The 15,000-nt window shown below is 38.7% G+C and overlaps 1 protein-coding gene across 5 annotated transcripts in view; it reads right to left on the bottom strand.

The window, feature by feature from the left end:
- Nucleotides 1–15,000, bottom strand: part of CARPB (Carbonic anhydrase-related protein B) — a 29,399-nt gene that overhangs the window by 1,638 nt on the left and 12,761 nt on the right. For 2 of the 5 annotated variants that reach the window (XM_085658860.1, XM_085658861.1), the window contains 9 exons: nt 14,523–15,000; nt 9,622–9,741; nt 8,836–8,886; nt 6,710–7,038; nt 5,040–5,135; nt 4,667–4,754; nt 1,614–1,768; nt 443–571; nt 37–85 (listed from right to left, as the gene is read on the bottom strand). The exon at nt 14,523–15,000 is cut by the window's right edge and continues 1,170 nt beyond it. In XM_085658860.1, coding sequence (XP_085514986.1) covers nt 37–85; nt 443–571; nt 1,614–1,768; nt 4,667–4,754; nt 5,040–5,135; nt 6,710–7,038; nt 8,836–8,886; nt 9,622–9,685 — 961 coding nt within the window. In that variant the 5' untranslated portion in view covers nt 9,686–9,741; nt 14,523–15,000. Of the gene's footprint in view, nt 1–36; nt 86–442; nt 572–1,613; nt 1,769–4,666; nt 4,755–5,039; nt 5,136–6,709; nt 7,039–8,835; nt 8,887–9,621; nt 9,742–12,385; nt 12,507–14,522 lie in introns of those variants that run through there. The other 3 variants (XM_085658864.1, XM_085658863.1, XM_085658862.1) reach the window with 3 other exon arrangements.

Below are 15,000 nucleotides of genomic sequence, written 5' to 3'. Positions count from 1 at the left end.
AATGTTACTTTTACACTGAAAGACCAATTGGCTTACCTTTGTAATACAGATCCCTGTTCATCGTTGGACAATTTTTATGCCCTTGCTGAAAACAGGAAGAAAGGTAAAAAAAAAAAAAAAAATAAAAAAAAGAAAGAAAGAAAGAAAGAAAAAAGGAAAAGAAAGAAAGGAACAACGAAAAAGAAAGAATAAAGAGAAAGTGAGGGGAAAAAAAGGTGATCGAATGAATATTAATCGATTGAAATATAGGGATGGGTAGAGAAGAGAGAGAGAGAGAGAGAGAGTGAAAGGAAGGAAAAAGAACAAAAAAAGAGAAAAGAAAAAAGGAAAAAGAAAAAAGAAAAAAAACAAGAAAAAAAAAAGAAAAATAGAGAAATTATCAATGAACGTACGAATCAATGAATAAGAGAAAAAAAGCATCGATAGAAATTATTTTGTATACCTGCACGCTAAAATCGATGTTGGTACGAATTGGACGATGGTGGAGCGGTTGAATCGGTCTAATGTTGTTCCCCAGCTTCGCATTCGGATGTTTCATGTCACCCTGATACAACTGCCGCAGGGCATGGAGCTGCGATCACACGTGAAATCGGAAATGTGAAACCGTATACCGGGGGAGTCCCCGTTAAATGCGCTTTCGCTAGATCGATCCGCGTTTATCAATGTGTGCAGGAAAATTTAGTATATTGATGATAGATTCGTTCGCGCCTTTAAATTCTCACATCGATAGAGAAAGAGAGAGAGACTGAGAGAAAGAGAGAGAGAGAGAGAGAGAGAGTTTTTTCAAACGCGTATCCGGAACACGTCGGTATTATCGGGAAAAAACGTGGACACAAAAAGGTAGCAAAGTATTTGTTTCCCGATGGCGCTTTCGATGAATATCTTTTTCTATCTATCTATCTCTCTTTCTCTTTCTCTTTCTCTATGGAAAAGTGATTAACGATACTCCTTTTACTTCGTTTGCGATGGAAATACTTATTTTCCATCTCGATAGCGTTCATTTCGCCGGAAATAACGGAAGTTTAAAAAATCATCGATAAAGAGAGGACCTATAGTATTCTACCACTTGTACGTATATATATATATATATATATATATATATATATATATATATATGCATACATACATACATAGATATACGTGTGTATGGTAATCAACGAGAACGAACGAAAAATCGATCTCTCGACCAAGTAATTTGCTACCTTCTCTGTCTCTCTCTCTCTCTCTCTCTTTCTCTTTCTATCTCTATCTTTCTCTTTCTCTTTGTGTTCCCAGATACGAAGACGAAAATTATAGGGAAATCGAGAGAGAGAGAGAGAAAGAGAGAGAAAAAGAGAGAAAATACGAATTTCCACATCCCCGAATTTGACTATAGCAATCGATTCGGGAAGGAGAAACGACAGAATGGTCGATCGACTTGTACCGTCCTCTCTTTCTCTCTCTCTCTCTCTCTCTCCCTCAGGGAAAAAGACAGAGGGAAATAGAGATAGAGATAGAGATAGAGATAGAGATAGAGATAGAGATAGAGACAGAGAAAGCGAGAGAGAGAGAGAGAGAGAGAGAAATAGATAGAGAGACTATCGTAAATCGTAGACTATGCATGCGATTCTCACCTGCTGCTTCGTAATATATATCGGCTTGTTCAGTATTATCCACGTCGTGGTCTCATGGCAGGCCGGCATCGTGGTTGAACCATCGTACGTCATGTAATGCTTCGTGTCCGGTAGGAGATCGCGCACGACGAAATGTGTAATTTCCACGGCCTGCCCTGTGCAATTCGTTCGGTCGATATCGTCAAACATGCCACGTACGCAACACACCTACAACCTAACGGATTAGTATCGACATACCGAATACAGACTTGCATTCTGTTGCACCCGTTATGCATGTGTCCGTATATTTATATATATATATATATATATATATATATATATATATATCACACACGAGTATGTTTGTTATGTATGTTTGGGTATATATGTATGCATGTGTGTGTGTGTATGTGTATATATATATATATATATATGTATGTATGCGTACGTATCGAGTCCTTTTTCTATCTATCTATCTCTCTCTCTCTATCTCTCTCTCTCTCTCTCTCTCTCTCACTCTCGCATTCTCCCATGTAGTCTCATATACATAGATACATTCTCCTCCCTCTCTATTTCTCCCACATTCACATCCGATCGAATATCTCTCCTTCCGACGAACGGACATGAAGAAAGCGTTTCGAATGGAAATCAAATGGCTTTCAAAGCGCTACAGGACGCGCCAATCGATTCTTTATGCTCCCTCGTTTCGTTACCTTTTCTTTTGTTCTATATATATAGATATATATTTGTATGTGTGTGTGTGTGTGTGTGTGTGCGCGCGTATTTGTGTATCTATATATGCGTGGATATATACATGTATGTTATTTTCCCTTCATATTTGCATGTATAGATAGATACGTTGTACGCATAGAAGTATTATTCCTACATGCGTTTATTTATGGTAAAATGGACATCTCTCTGTCTCTCATTCTCTCTCTCTCTCTCTCTCTCTCTCTCTTTATTTCTTTATTTCATTTTCTATTCCTTTCTTTCTCCCATCCAGCCTTCTTTCTTTTGTCTCCTTCGAAATTGAACAATTTACGAAAGAGATAGATAAGAAAAATCTTTCTCGCGAGCGATTTCTCTCGTGGACTTTGAATGTCCCCTGCGAATCCCCATTTCTTCTTCTTCTTCTTCTTCTCTTACTACTTCTTATTCTTCTTCTTCTTCTTCCACTTTTCCCTTTTTCGTCTCTTCCTATTTCTATTTCTACTTTTTCTACTACTACTTCTTCTTCTGCTTCTTCTTCTTCTTCTTCTACTACTACTTCTTACTCTTTTCTGTCGCGACAAAAATATGAAGACGAATTTAAACTTGGAGACACAGAATTATAGGACGTGTAACGTTGAGATAGTTCGAGGCAATAAGGGAAGGAGTTTTCCCCGAGCTTCACGTTCTTTTTCCTATTCTCGAACAAACGTGATAAGAGTCGGAAAAACAAAAAAAAAAAAAAGAAAAAAAAAAAAGAAAAATTGTAGTTTTCCCTTCGAGCCATCATCTATACACACACACACACACACATACATATATATATATATAATATATATATAGGTAAGCGTGCCTTATTTCTCGACAATTTAAAAAAACTGATGCGTCGCGCTCGTTTATCTCGTTGCGGGCTTACATTTAATATAAATACGCGTTCGCGCACGACGCTATCGTAAAACATTAACAAAGAGAGCGAACGTTTGCGCACTCTTACTCTACTCCGGCAATATACATTAACGTGGAACAAGTTTACCGTTAAATAAATGAAATGGATTTTGATGTCTTCCTCTTTTTCGCGCTTTTCAAAGAGGGAGGAGAGAGAGAGAGAGAGAGAGAGAGAGAGAGAGAGAAAGTGGAAATAAAAAGCGTTTTCGAGAGCAGAGCTTGTCGTGCTCGGTACCATATAACTTCTGTCTAAAACGGCTTTTTCCGTATCTCCATCAGAAACAGAGAAATTCGCACGAGAGAATTTCAATAGGACATCCTGCAAGTTCTACTCGTGTATACGTGTATACGTATGTGCAAGTACGTGTGAATGACCCCGCCCATCCTCATAGATACACGTGGGTGTGTGTATTGCTATGTATGTACGAGTTAGAGAGAGAGAGAGTGAGAGAAAGAGAGAGAGAGAGAGAGAGAGAGAGAGAGAGAGAGAGAGTGCTCGAGTACCACAGTAGTATAAGTCAATTATTTCTTTTGACGAGAATCGCCAAAGTTCGGCTGAAAGTTTAATGGAAAAATCTGGCCAAAGTTTAAAGTGACGTAGAACGACCAGTGACGGCCGAACCGTATTATATTAGTATTATTATTATTTTTTTTTTTTCTTATTTTTTATTTATCTTTTTTTTATCTAATTATGTTTCTCTTTTTTTTTTGTTTTCATTATTTTTCTTTATCTTTTTATTTATTTATTTTTTTACTTTTTTTTTTTTTCTGACTATGGCACCATTCAACCATTCTAGAAACGATATTAATCTCTCTTATTTACTTCTATACAGTATATTGGCGTGTATTTATTTTTAAGAGTTAAAACGTCGTTCTGAGTATTTTAAGTATGCGAAAGTTATCTACGTTAACCGTATAGAAAATGAGCTCTATATCTTTTTCTCTCTCTCTCTCTCTCTCTCTCTCTATATATATATATATATATATATATATATATATATATTTTTTTTTTTTTCTTTTCCCTTTGTTAGTCTGATAAAAAATAGTACAATTTTCCGTGCATTGGCGAACGAGAAACAATTAGTGTTTCTTTTCGAGTTTGTATTATTATTACAATCGAGTATATATATATATATATATATATATATATATATACAAGGCGATTGAATTTAATTGTAATTTAAATATGAAAAGAAGAGTAAATTTTGAGCTCGTTGTCTCAAGTTAAAACATTTCATCGAGTTATTTGACGTTTAATCGACGTTAACTCATTTACGTTTTATCAACGTAACGTAAATCTTTACTGAATAAGGAGAGACAGAGAGAGTGAGGGCGAGAGAAAGAGAGAGATAGAGAGAGAAAAAGATAGAGAGAGAGATAACAGACGTGCAATCTAATCACGCGTATCCGTAATTCCTTACGCGTCCTCAGCGTCTTCTCACCTCCGTATTTGATTTGATCCAGTTGTTGGGTAAACGTTCTCAGTTGTGGATTCGACAGATCTCCTACCTGAAAGACAACCGAGAGGTGTCTATCACGTATCACATATTCTGATCACAGTTTCTCCATCTCACTCTCTCGTTCTCCTTGCTTATACTCCCTTTCCTCTTGTCAGGCGACTATCAATAAGCGTCGACAATGAGAACGAGAGAGACAGAGAGAGAGAGAGAGATAAAGATAGAGAGAGAGAGAGAGAGAGAGAGAAAGCTATATATCTATATATGAAGGTAAAAAAAATAAAAAGATAGATATAGAGTTAGATGAAGTGAAGAAAAAGAAAGATTAAGCATGTACCTGAAGTAAAAGGGAGACTGCAACGATCCCTTGTGCTCTGTGCAAGGCATCCGAAAAATTGTTGTACAGCTGGGAATTAAATCCGAATATTTGGAGCTGTAATGAGAAAAAATAAAGAAAGAAAAAAAATATATACATATGTATATATATATATATATATAAACATAGATTTTATATAAATGTAGAATAAAGTATTAAGAATATAGAATAATACAATAAGTAGAAAGAAGAAAAAAAAAGAAGGAATCTCTGGTATTTCGAGAATAAGAATAGAAAAAGTTCATTTCGGAATATGGGAATACTCGTAACCTGTGTGAAAAGGTCGCGAAGACACTCCTTTATTTCGACCGGGATCGCTAATCCAATTAATTTAATCGAACCGTAACGTTCCGTTGAATGGAATACGTAGGAATAGAGAGAAAAAGTGGGAGAAAAAGACAACAGCTTTTATTACCCTTAGACACGAGAATTATGTTGCTTACTTTCGTCGACTTTCCTTTGCTATCTAAGAACCGTCTAATAAGCGGAAATGTCGCCTTCGGTAAAAGTTAAAAAGATAAAAAAAGAAAAAAAAGACAAAAGAAAAAAAAATATATATATATATATATATATATTCGACGAAATACGATCGATTCGATATCCGTGATCCGTGCTCGAGTGTCGATAGAGGAGACGAGTGTCGATAAAGCATCTACTTCGAGCATCTTTTCCTTTTATATATATATATTTTTTTTTTTTCTTTTTTATTTCTTTTCCTTTTCTTTTTTTTTCTCTTTTTTTTTCTCCACTTTTTTTTCTTTCTTTTTATATTAGCCCCCCTTTAATCGCATTATCTTCTATCTTATCCATCGAAAAGTTTTTAATCGACCACGCATATAAACGTAAAACGAATAATATTATTAAACGGAATTTCGACACAACGAAATTCACTTATAATATTATCGATTTATCATCGAGATTCCTCTCGTCGAAACTTATTTTTTTCGAAACTAATCTTTCACCGAACATATTTGTCGGTCACATCAGAATATTCGTTAATAATCGATCGTTCTAATCTATTCTCGTTATTGGCATTTAGCGTGGCAAATAGACGTCATTGTTCTAATCATAAAAATGACTGAGATAAAAAAAACGACGAATCATTTATTTAAAAGGGAATATTTTCTTAACCAAATTTAGATTGACGAATTTGTAGAAGGAAATAATTTTAACGGTACTATCGTACACCTGGTCATAACATTTCCAATATTGGTAATATCATATTCGACGATCGTTAATGGTTATAATTAAGAGCTCGGGTTTAAACGGTTTGATTTTTTATAAGAAGGGAAAAATGATATCAAGGTCGCGAGTCTTGGGATCGTAGACGTCGTCGTCGTCGTCGTCGTCGTCGTCATCGTTGTCCTTATCGTTGTTGATGGTGATGATTGTATCCGAAGGCGATAATTAGTCGTATCGATATATGTACGTATATACACACACATACACACATACACGTACATATATATATATATATACACACACACACGTCTCTATATAGAAACACGTATATAGATCTAGCGATGGTGGAAGATGGGGAAATCGAACGTGCTTTCGTGCTATTGGCACGAGATAGTTAGACGGATCGTTAAGCGAATAATACAATGAATCGAATACGGTAAACTACCAACCTCGGCGGGAAACGCGTGTCCATCGATAGTATGCTCGCTACCGATGTGTTCCTCTAAGCCGAAATGCAGGTGAATCTCGTGAAACTGGTAGCGATAGCTGAGGGGCCCACCGGATATATTGACAGGATGGCGGGTATCGTTTTCGACCGCGAATACCACACTGTGACCGGTGTTTGCCAGGACTCCACCGACTTTGTGCTTGTCGAGGTGTAATGGTTGTAAGTTTGGGTCGAAGAGAAGTCTGCTCGGCTCCAAGTTAACCGGTGATTGTCGTCTCCCTTTGTTACATAGCCACCAGTCTGGATTGATGAGACCCCAGAAGGCAGGACCTTTGAATATTTCATCACAATTAAAAAAAAATCTTTTCGTTTATTTGCTTCTTGTATTATTTGTTATTCTTTTTCTCTCTATCATTCCATCATTCTCTCTCTCTCTCTCTCTCTCTCTCTCTCTCTCTCTTTCTTTCTTTTTTTTCTTTCGATTAAACGGAATTAAATGTTCATATTTTTACGTATCGTTCGTTCGAAAAAAGATTGACGTAAAATATTATAAATATTCTCAATATTTTACAACGATAAATAATTTTCAAATGTCTAGATTTAAATTTACGAGATCGATCTTCGAACCCGATTTTCAAAGAGAGAGAGAGAGAGGGAGAGAGAGAGAGAGAGAGAGAACTTCGTCTATCGGCCTCTCGATGAAAAGCTAAACGAGGAAGGGTGTTTCGCGTGAGAAATTTATATCGCCGTCGCGATTAGAATCTACGTCGAATCTCGACTGTGAAATATGTTCTTACATTTATTTCGATGCTCTTTCGATATCTCTCTTCCTCCCCTCCCCTCTCTCTCTCTCTCTCTCTTTCTCTCTCTCTCTCTCTCTCTCTCTCTCTCTCTCTCTCTCTCTTTAGTCCGCCAAAACGGAAATTACGTTCCATGCCTTCGGACGATTTTCTCATGGTAGAGAGCTACCGTTCGATGTATTCTTGGATTCGATCGAATTTCTTCGAGGGACGAGGGACGGGAGAGCAGTCAGGAAAACAGATCGGTTAAGGGGGAGAGGAAGACAAAAAATAGAAAAGTATGGCTGAAAGTATAATAAAAATGTTGTCGCGCGAAGAAAACCTAAAAACGTTTTTTATATCTATATTTATTGAAGAATCTTTTTCTCCTTCTCTTATCTCTTGGTTGAACGAAGAAGCGAGGTTAAAGGATCTCTATGTTGCTCCCGTGAAATCTATAAGTCAGACTTATCCCTTCTCGGTCATTCCAGGAACCGCACACACATCTCTTACTCGTACGGTCATTCCTCTGGAGACTGATTCGACGAGCACGATTTAAAACTTGGACCGAGTTTATCTCTAAAAGCCCAACGACGGTCGGTAGGTATATAGGTATCCATGGAATTTATCATTCGAGCGTGTTCCAATTTTGAAGTCGCTGCGAAGGGTGAAATAAAAAAAAAAAAGAAAAGAAAAAAAAAGAAGAGAAAAGAAAAAATAATAAAAGAGAGAGAGAGAGAGAGAGAGAGAGAAAGAGGGAGAAAAGAAAAAAATATAGAGAGAACGCGACGAACCCTTCGTGACGTTCTGTAATTACTTCTTCTTTTTTTTTTTTTTATCTTTTAACAAAACGCGAACTCTACTTTAACAAAGCGAAAGAGAGAGAGAGAGAGAGAGAGAGAGAGAGAGAGAAAAATCGAACAAACTAACGAATGCAAAAGAGTGTGTGTATGTGAGAAAGAGAGAGAAAGAGAGAGAGATAGAGAGAGATAAAACGAGAGAGAAGAATGAAAGGAAGAAGGGCGAATATTAAGCGAGTTTACCGAACGTCCGAGAGCGAGCATTACGCAGATCGAATAGCGAGGGTGAAAAAAAAAAGGTAACGCGGAACGGCGTTTGCGTTCTTCGCGTGTGTTAGGTAAACCTACGGACGTTTGAAAATTTTACTACGGATTCTATTTAATTGTTTCACCAGCGAGGAATCGTCTTCGCTCGAGATTCGACTGCTCTATTCGAACTATAAATGAAAAAAAGGGGAAGAAAAACAAAAGAGAGAGAGAGAGAGAGAGAGAGAGAGAATAATAAAAAAGAAAAAAACTTAACTAAAAAATATATTATCATTTCTCACCAGAAATACCGTCGTACGTCCACCATTCCTCCCAGCTGACTGGTTTGGACTCTGAAAAAATAGATATAATTTGCCTAGGATCTACTAATATTATCGTTTCTAATATCTACTTCTATATATATCTACTTCTATACATACGTATATGTACGAATATTTGAATATCGTTTTCTGTTAGATGACTAATAAATTAGACTGAAAAAAAGGAAGAGAAAAAGAGAAATTATTATAAAAATTGATATCTGGTAGAGTCAAAATTGACGAGCTTGTTAAACGTGACCGGACGTTCTCCGAATGTGTAATTAAGTATCTATTTTTTATTGCAGGAAGAGAAAGAGAAAGAGAGAGAGAGAGAGAGAGAGAAAACAAGAGAGGAAAAGATAATAAGAGTGAGATAAAATAATTATAAACCTCTCGCAATATGATAAAGTCACAGAACACGATGTAAGCGTTTAATAAAAAATTCATTAAATATTATATATATCAAATTGTAGAATCTCTCTCTCTCTCTCTCTCTCTCTCTCTCTCTCTTTCTCTCAGTTTTGTTTAAAATTAACATAGCCGTGTATTTATATAACTATCTATCGTTTCACTTCTCGCCATCTCAAATAAATCACATTTAAGTTACGTTAATACGGTTCGTTAGAGTACAGAAACGATATCCAAACATAGAGCAGTAAAGGGTAAATATTCATCGGCTTATAAATAAGACGTCGCTTGAAGAGCGAATAAAAGTTCGTGGAATATAGCGAGTTTCGTGACTCGTTAGTATTAATAATTAACGATTACCTTGTATAAGAACGACGACGAACACTCCCCAGACACCGAGGAAGACGGTACCGAAAGGAGCCATCCCTTGCGTTGTTCAGTTTTCGTCAATTCAACATCATTCAGGGGGGATATCAGGTTCTGTTGGGAGAGAAAAAAGAAAAATATATATAAGAAATAAGACAATCGAAGGATAAAACTTTAAGAACGAAAGATCATAAGATAAAGAGAAAGAGACAGAGAGAACGACAGAAAGAGAGAGTGAGAGAGAGAGAGAGAGAGAGAGAGAGAGAGAGAGAGAGAAGGAGCTGGATGTGCTCGCGTGTCCCGTTCCACGTGTCTTTACGTCGTTCGAGAAAGTTTCGTGCGGGGGCTTCAAGTTCAAGCTTGGTTCGAGGTCGGACAGGGTGCCAACAGTGGTGAATGTAAGTCAACCGGCCTTTCCCTTGCATTCTAACTTTCTAAATCGAGGAGAACTTTGCAAATACCTCGATAAGAATAACTACGTTTAGGAGACCGAGATTCTTCGTTCGTGCGAGAGTATGTGAGAGGAATAAGAGAAAAAGAGAGAGAGAGAGAGAGAGAGAGAGAGAGAGAGAGAGAGAGAGTGAGAAAGAAAGAGAAAGAGAGAAGAAAGATTCAGAGGTAAAGTTAGGTGAACGTCTTCGATTTGACTGGAATCCCCTAGAAGAAATCTTACTCTACGCTTATCCCTAAAGCTTTCTGTGTTTCTTTGGATAATAGAAATCTCATCGTCGCGCAGACGATAAAAATCTTACGACGAGAAGCAAGAGAACGAATAATAAAAAAAAAAAAAAGAAAAAAAGGAAAAAACAAGAAAAGAAAAAAAGAAAAAAAAAATTGAGAAAATATATAAAAAAAAAAAAAAAAAAAAGAGAAAAAAAAAGGAAAAAACAGGAGACAATCGTGAAATGATCTCTTTCTCTTTTCCTTTCCTTTCTCTCTCTCTCTCTCTCTCTCTCTCTCTCTCTCTCTCTCTCTTCCTTGTCTTTTTTTTATTTTTTTATTTATTTTTTTTTTTTACGAGAACAACGACGAAGACGGGAAGAAAGTGAGAGTCAGTCCAGTGACCTTGATATCATCGAAGAGAAAAAGAAAGAGTTAAAAATCTTCGCGTTGACTTAAAACACGAGCGAAACAATTCCGTGGCTCCGTAGCCTCGAGCATCGTTTCTTTTTCCTCCATGTCGGTGTTTATCGTTTAGCAGAGGAAAAGAGGAAGAGGAAGAGAGAGAGAGAGAGAGAGAGAGAGAGAAAGACTCGAGCGTTTCCATCGAAATATTATTTCGAATAACGATCTTTCCTTCACTCTGGAATAATCCTTCGTTAGTACGGCAAAAGTCCGGGTAACGAAAGCGCGATGCTTTCGGTTGAATAGAAGGAAATTCAATACGAACTTTTCCCCTTTTCTTTCCTTTCCTTTCCTTTCCTTTCCGTTCCTTTTCTCTTCTCTTCTCTTCTCTTCTCTTCTCTTGTCTTCTCTTTACTTCTTTACTTTTCTTTTCTTTTCATTTCCATTCTCTTTCTTTTATTTTCTTTTTATCACGATAGCCTCGTTAGAACCAAAAACGTGTGCCACGCACTCGACGGCTTTCGCGCTCCGTTGCGCCAACTACGTCTGAGATCTTTCGTTCTCTCTACGTTTCATCCTCGAGATAAGAGAGAGAGAGAGAGAGAGAGAGAGAGAGAGAATGAAGGAGAAAGGAAGGAAAGATCATTTCAATGGGGCTACGTCTCTAACGTAAGCATACGACAACGACGAGTCTATCTCTCTCTCTTTCTCTCTCTTTCTCTCTCTCTCTCTCTCTCTCTCTCTCTTTCTCGTTCTCTCTATCTTTCTCTCTCTTTCTCTATCTCTCTTTTTCTCAAGTGGCTAACTACACTACAACGTTCGAGTTAAAACAAACTCGCGATCGCAAGAGATACCCTTTGTGAGAGATAGTCTCTGAATTTGTTTTACAAGAGAGAAAGAGAAACAGAGAAAGAAAGTGAGAGAGAGAGAAAGAGAGAGAGAGAGAGCAAGAGAGAGAGAGAGAAAGAGAAATAGAGTGAGTGCTTTGTCAGGATGCAATCAATTTTCCTCGCTCTTATCAACGAGCAATACTATCCACGTACAACAAAGAAAACACGTATACGGTAGAATCGTGGAAGAGTTTCGATTGTCTCAAGACGAATCAAGGGAAAAAGAATGTCGAGAAAGATAGAAGTAAGTACGTCGTCGTTGTCGTTGTAGTCGACAAGAAATAAAAGATAAATCTGCAGTCATCGCTGTCGGATTCGTCGCTTAAAAAGGGGGCGGGGTTCGAGTGTTACCCCCACTTTTAGCCATTCTAGAGTCCACTCCACCCCGTTCCACGAGGTGCACTCGAAGCGGTGTATTCTTAGGTCAGGAAAACTCAAGTAGGCTCGCTTCGGAAGTCGATCGATCGATGGAGATCTTGTGTCGCCTCTTCTACTTCATCTCTCTCTCTCTCTCTCTCTCTCTCTCTCTCTCTCTCTCTCTTTTTCTTTTCTTTTTGGTATCATTCGACGAAGTAGTCTCCGGCGTAGTCACGAACGAAGTAACACCGTATACACACAAGGAAAATCTTTGCTAGAGGATAAGAAAAGAGAAAATAAGAGCCCTTCTACGTCTCGTTGTACAACCGGAGTGCAATGACTCGACTCGAGACTCCACTCGCCGTTTCCGTTTTACACCGGAGCCGAGAGAACAGGGACTTTGGCTGATAAGCAATTTGCTCGAACCTTTCATATTTAGCTCTTACCAAGGAAATGATTCTCTTAGGTGAGGTAGGCAGGCAGAGATAGGCACCGAATACGAAAATTTGCCTACGCGGACTACCCTCGATGGGAAATCGGACGGACGGTAGTTAAGGGGTAAGCCAATGATCCGTAGAGAAGGGCGAGCACGAATCGAGTGAGACTAGGAAGGCTTCGAGTGTTCCCACGAACAATAACGGGGGAACTATCCCTACTGCGGAGTAATGGTTAATAGGCGAGATATATTTCCTTCTATAGATACATAATCCTCCAAACTATGTAGATTCGCTCCAATTCGACCGAGGAGATTTTAGTTCGAGGACAAGTATCAAAGTCCCTATTGAATATTTGTTGCTTCCTCGATGATATGCTTGATCGCTCAAGTATCCCGAGTTTATTCGATCTCTCCGATTAGATTAGCCCTTTTATAGCTCTAAAAAGATCTAATCTAGTGAAAATCAAACTGCTGCCTTTTATCGTGACGATCATGATAGGTAGAGACAGTTGTGTGTTCACACACACACACAAATATATACACACATATATATATATATATATATATATCATATATACATATATATATCAATATAACATCTAAACGACTTTCTCGGTTGGAAGATCTTAAAACGATTACCACGAAAGATCTGAACTATAATAACCCAAATGGTTATAACATTGGAATAGGTACCTGTAGGTCAGTAAAATTAGAACTTTGAAACTATCTTTCGAAGGTCGATCGATCGATCGTATCTTTCTCTACGCGCATTGCCCCATCTTTCTGATATAATTTGGAGAGAGAGAGAAAGAGAGAGAGAGAGAGAGAGAAAGAGATAGAAAGGTACGTTTTAGAAACGTTTGGAGCAGCAGGAGCAAGTAGGACGACCTCCCCCCCGGTTAAGGATCCTTCGACGAAACCTCTTCGTCGTCCAACGAGGAGGAAGAAGAGGCTACGCGTACGATCGATTCGGAGAAACGAGAAAGGAAGGAAGGAAGGAAGGAAGGAAGGAAGGAAGGAAGGAAGGAAGGTAGGTAGGTAGGTAGGTCCTTGCGTTCTCACCACGCGACTTTACTACTTTCGAGATGCGAATGAGAAGTGGAGAAACATAGAATCGGAAGAAAACGAAGAGAGATAGAATGGATGATAGATAGATAGATAGATAGATAAGAGAAAAAAAAAACGTGTCTGTTCGTAGTGACGCACGCGCGTACATCCCCATTGTCTCTCGTTCTCTTTCTCTCGTTCACGAAAAAAAAAACGCGGTCACACGAGGTAGAAAAAGAGAGAGAGAGAGAGAAAGAGAGAAAGAGAGAAAGAGAGAGAGAGAGAGAGAGAGAGAGAGAGAAAGACGAAGTCGTTGCTGCGACGATCGCGTTAATTTTGTGAAAGTTAACGTACGGTAGAAAGCGACGGCGATGGGTTAGACGAGTAGCTGACCTGTCATCGGGTCACACTCCTTTTTAGTCTAGAAAATATATCCTCCCTCCATCCCTTTCTCTCTCTCTCTCTCTCGTTCTTTTTCTCTCGCTCTTTCTCTCTCTCTCTCTCTCTCTCTCTCTCTCTCTCTCTCTCTTTTCTTTCTTTCTTTCTCTCTGTCTTTGTGACGTTAGAGAATATCTATCTCGCGCGCACGACCCCGAGGATCGAAGAATCCACACGGACGAGTCACGAGGACGAGTCTAGGGAGATAAGAGAGGAAGGTGCGAAAGGGTACGGCGCTCGAATCGATCGCGGAAAACGCGTGCCGCCGCGGCGACTCTGCTGCTCACGGCCCGAAACTTCCTCGGTACGATAACCCGGAGTGCTCCTGCTGCTGGAGATCAATAAACGCCGATCATCGCGAAGGAATTTCTTTTTGATATACGAAATGAATGATTGAATAAACGAACGAACGAATGAATGAACGAATGAGATAGGTGAAGGGATAAAGAGAGATTGCGAGAAATGGAGAGAGAGTGAGAGAGAGAGAGAGAGAGAGAGAGAGAGAGAGAGAAAGCGATATAGAAAGACGTATGGAGACAGAAAAATCTTAGCAAATTTCTCTCTCTCTCTCTCTCTCTCTCTCTCTCTCTCTCTCGCGCTTCTATTCTATTTCTCTCGCCAAAAGAGAATAATATACGTTTCTTTTTTTGAACGATACTGACCGAGTAAAAGTAGAAGCAGTCGTCTCCGTCTTCCTTGAATTTCCTTGTCCTCGAACCCAATGGCACCCTTTCTTTACTTGTCCTCCACCCCCACCGTGTTCGTTCCCTCCTTCAGAGCAGAGCCAGCACACACCACTCTCAGCCGCTTCGGCACGGAGCGAAGCGGCACGGCACTAGGACGCGAGAAAGAGACAGAGAGAAGGACGAGAGAGAAAGAGAGAGAGAGAGAGAGAGAGAGAACAAGCGAGAGAGAAAAGAAAGAGAGAAAAAGAGAAAAAGAATGATAGGGGGAAGAAAGAACGGAATATATAGATGGATAAAATCGAATGAACGAACGAGACGAAACGCGTATTACGTTAGCGTAGCTTGATAGGAAGATGTCCGATAATAATCGCACTAGTGATAATCGTGAACGAAGATTCAAAGATAGACAGAGAGATAGATAGATAGACAGATAGATAGATAGATAGATAGATAG

Source organism: Vespa mandarinia, chromosome 8, assembly GCF_050613455.1.
Source record: "Vespa mandarinia isolate Hongniang chromosome 8, ASM5061345v1, whole genome shotgun sequence".
Lineage (NCBI taxonomy): Eukaryota > Metazoa > Arthropoda > Insecta > Hymenoptera > Vespidae > Vespa > Vespa mandarinia.
The sequence above is the reverse complement of the archived record's forward strand: the minus strand, read 5'-3'. Positions and strand labels throughout refer to the sequence as shown.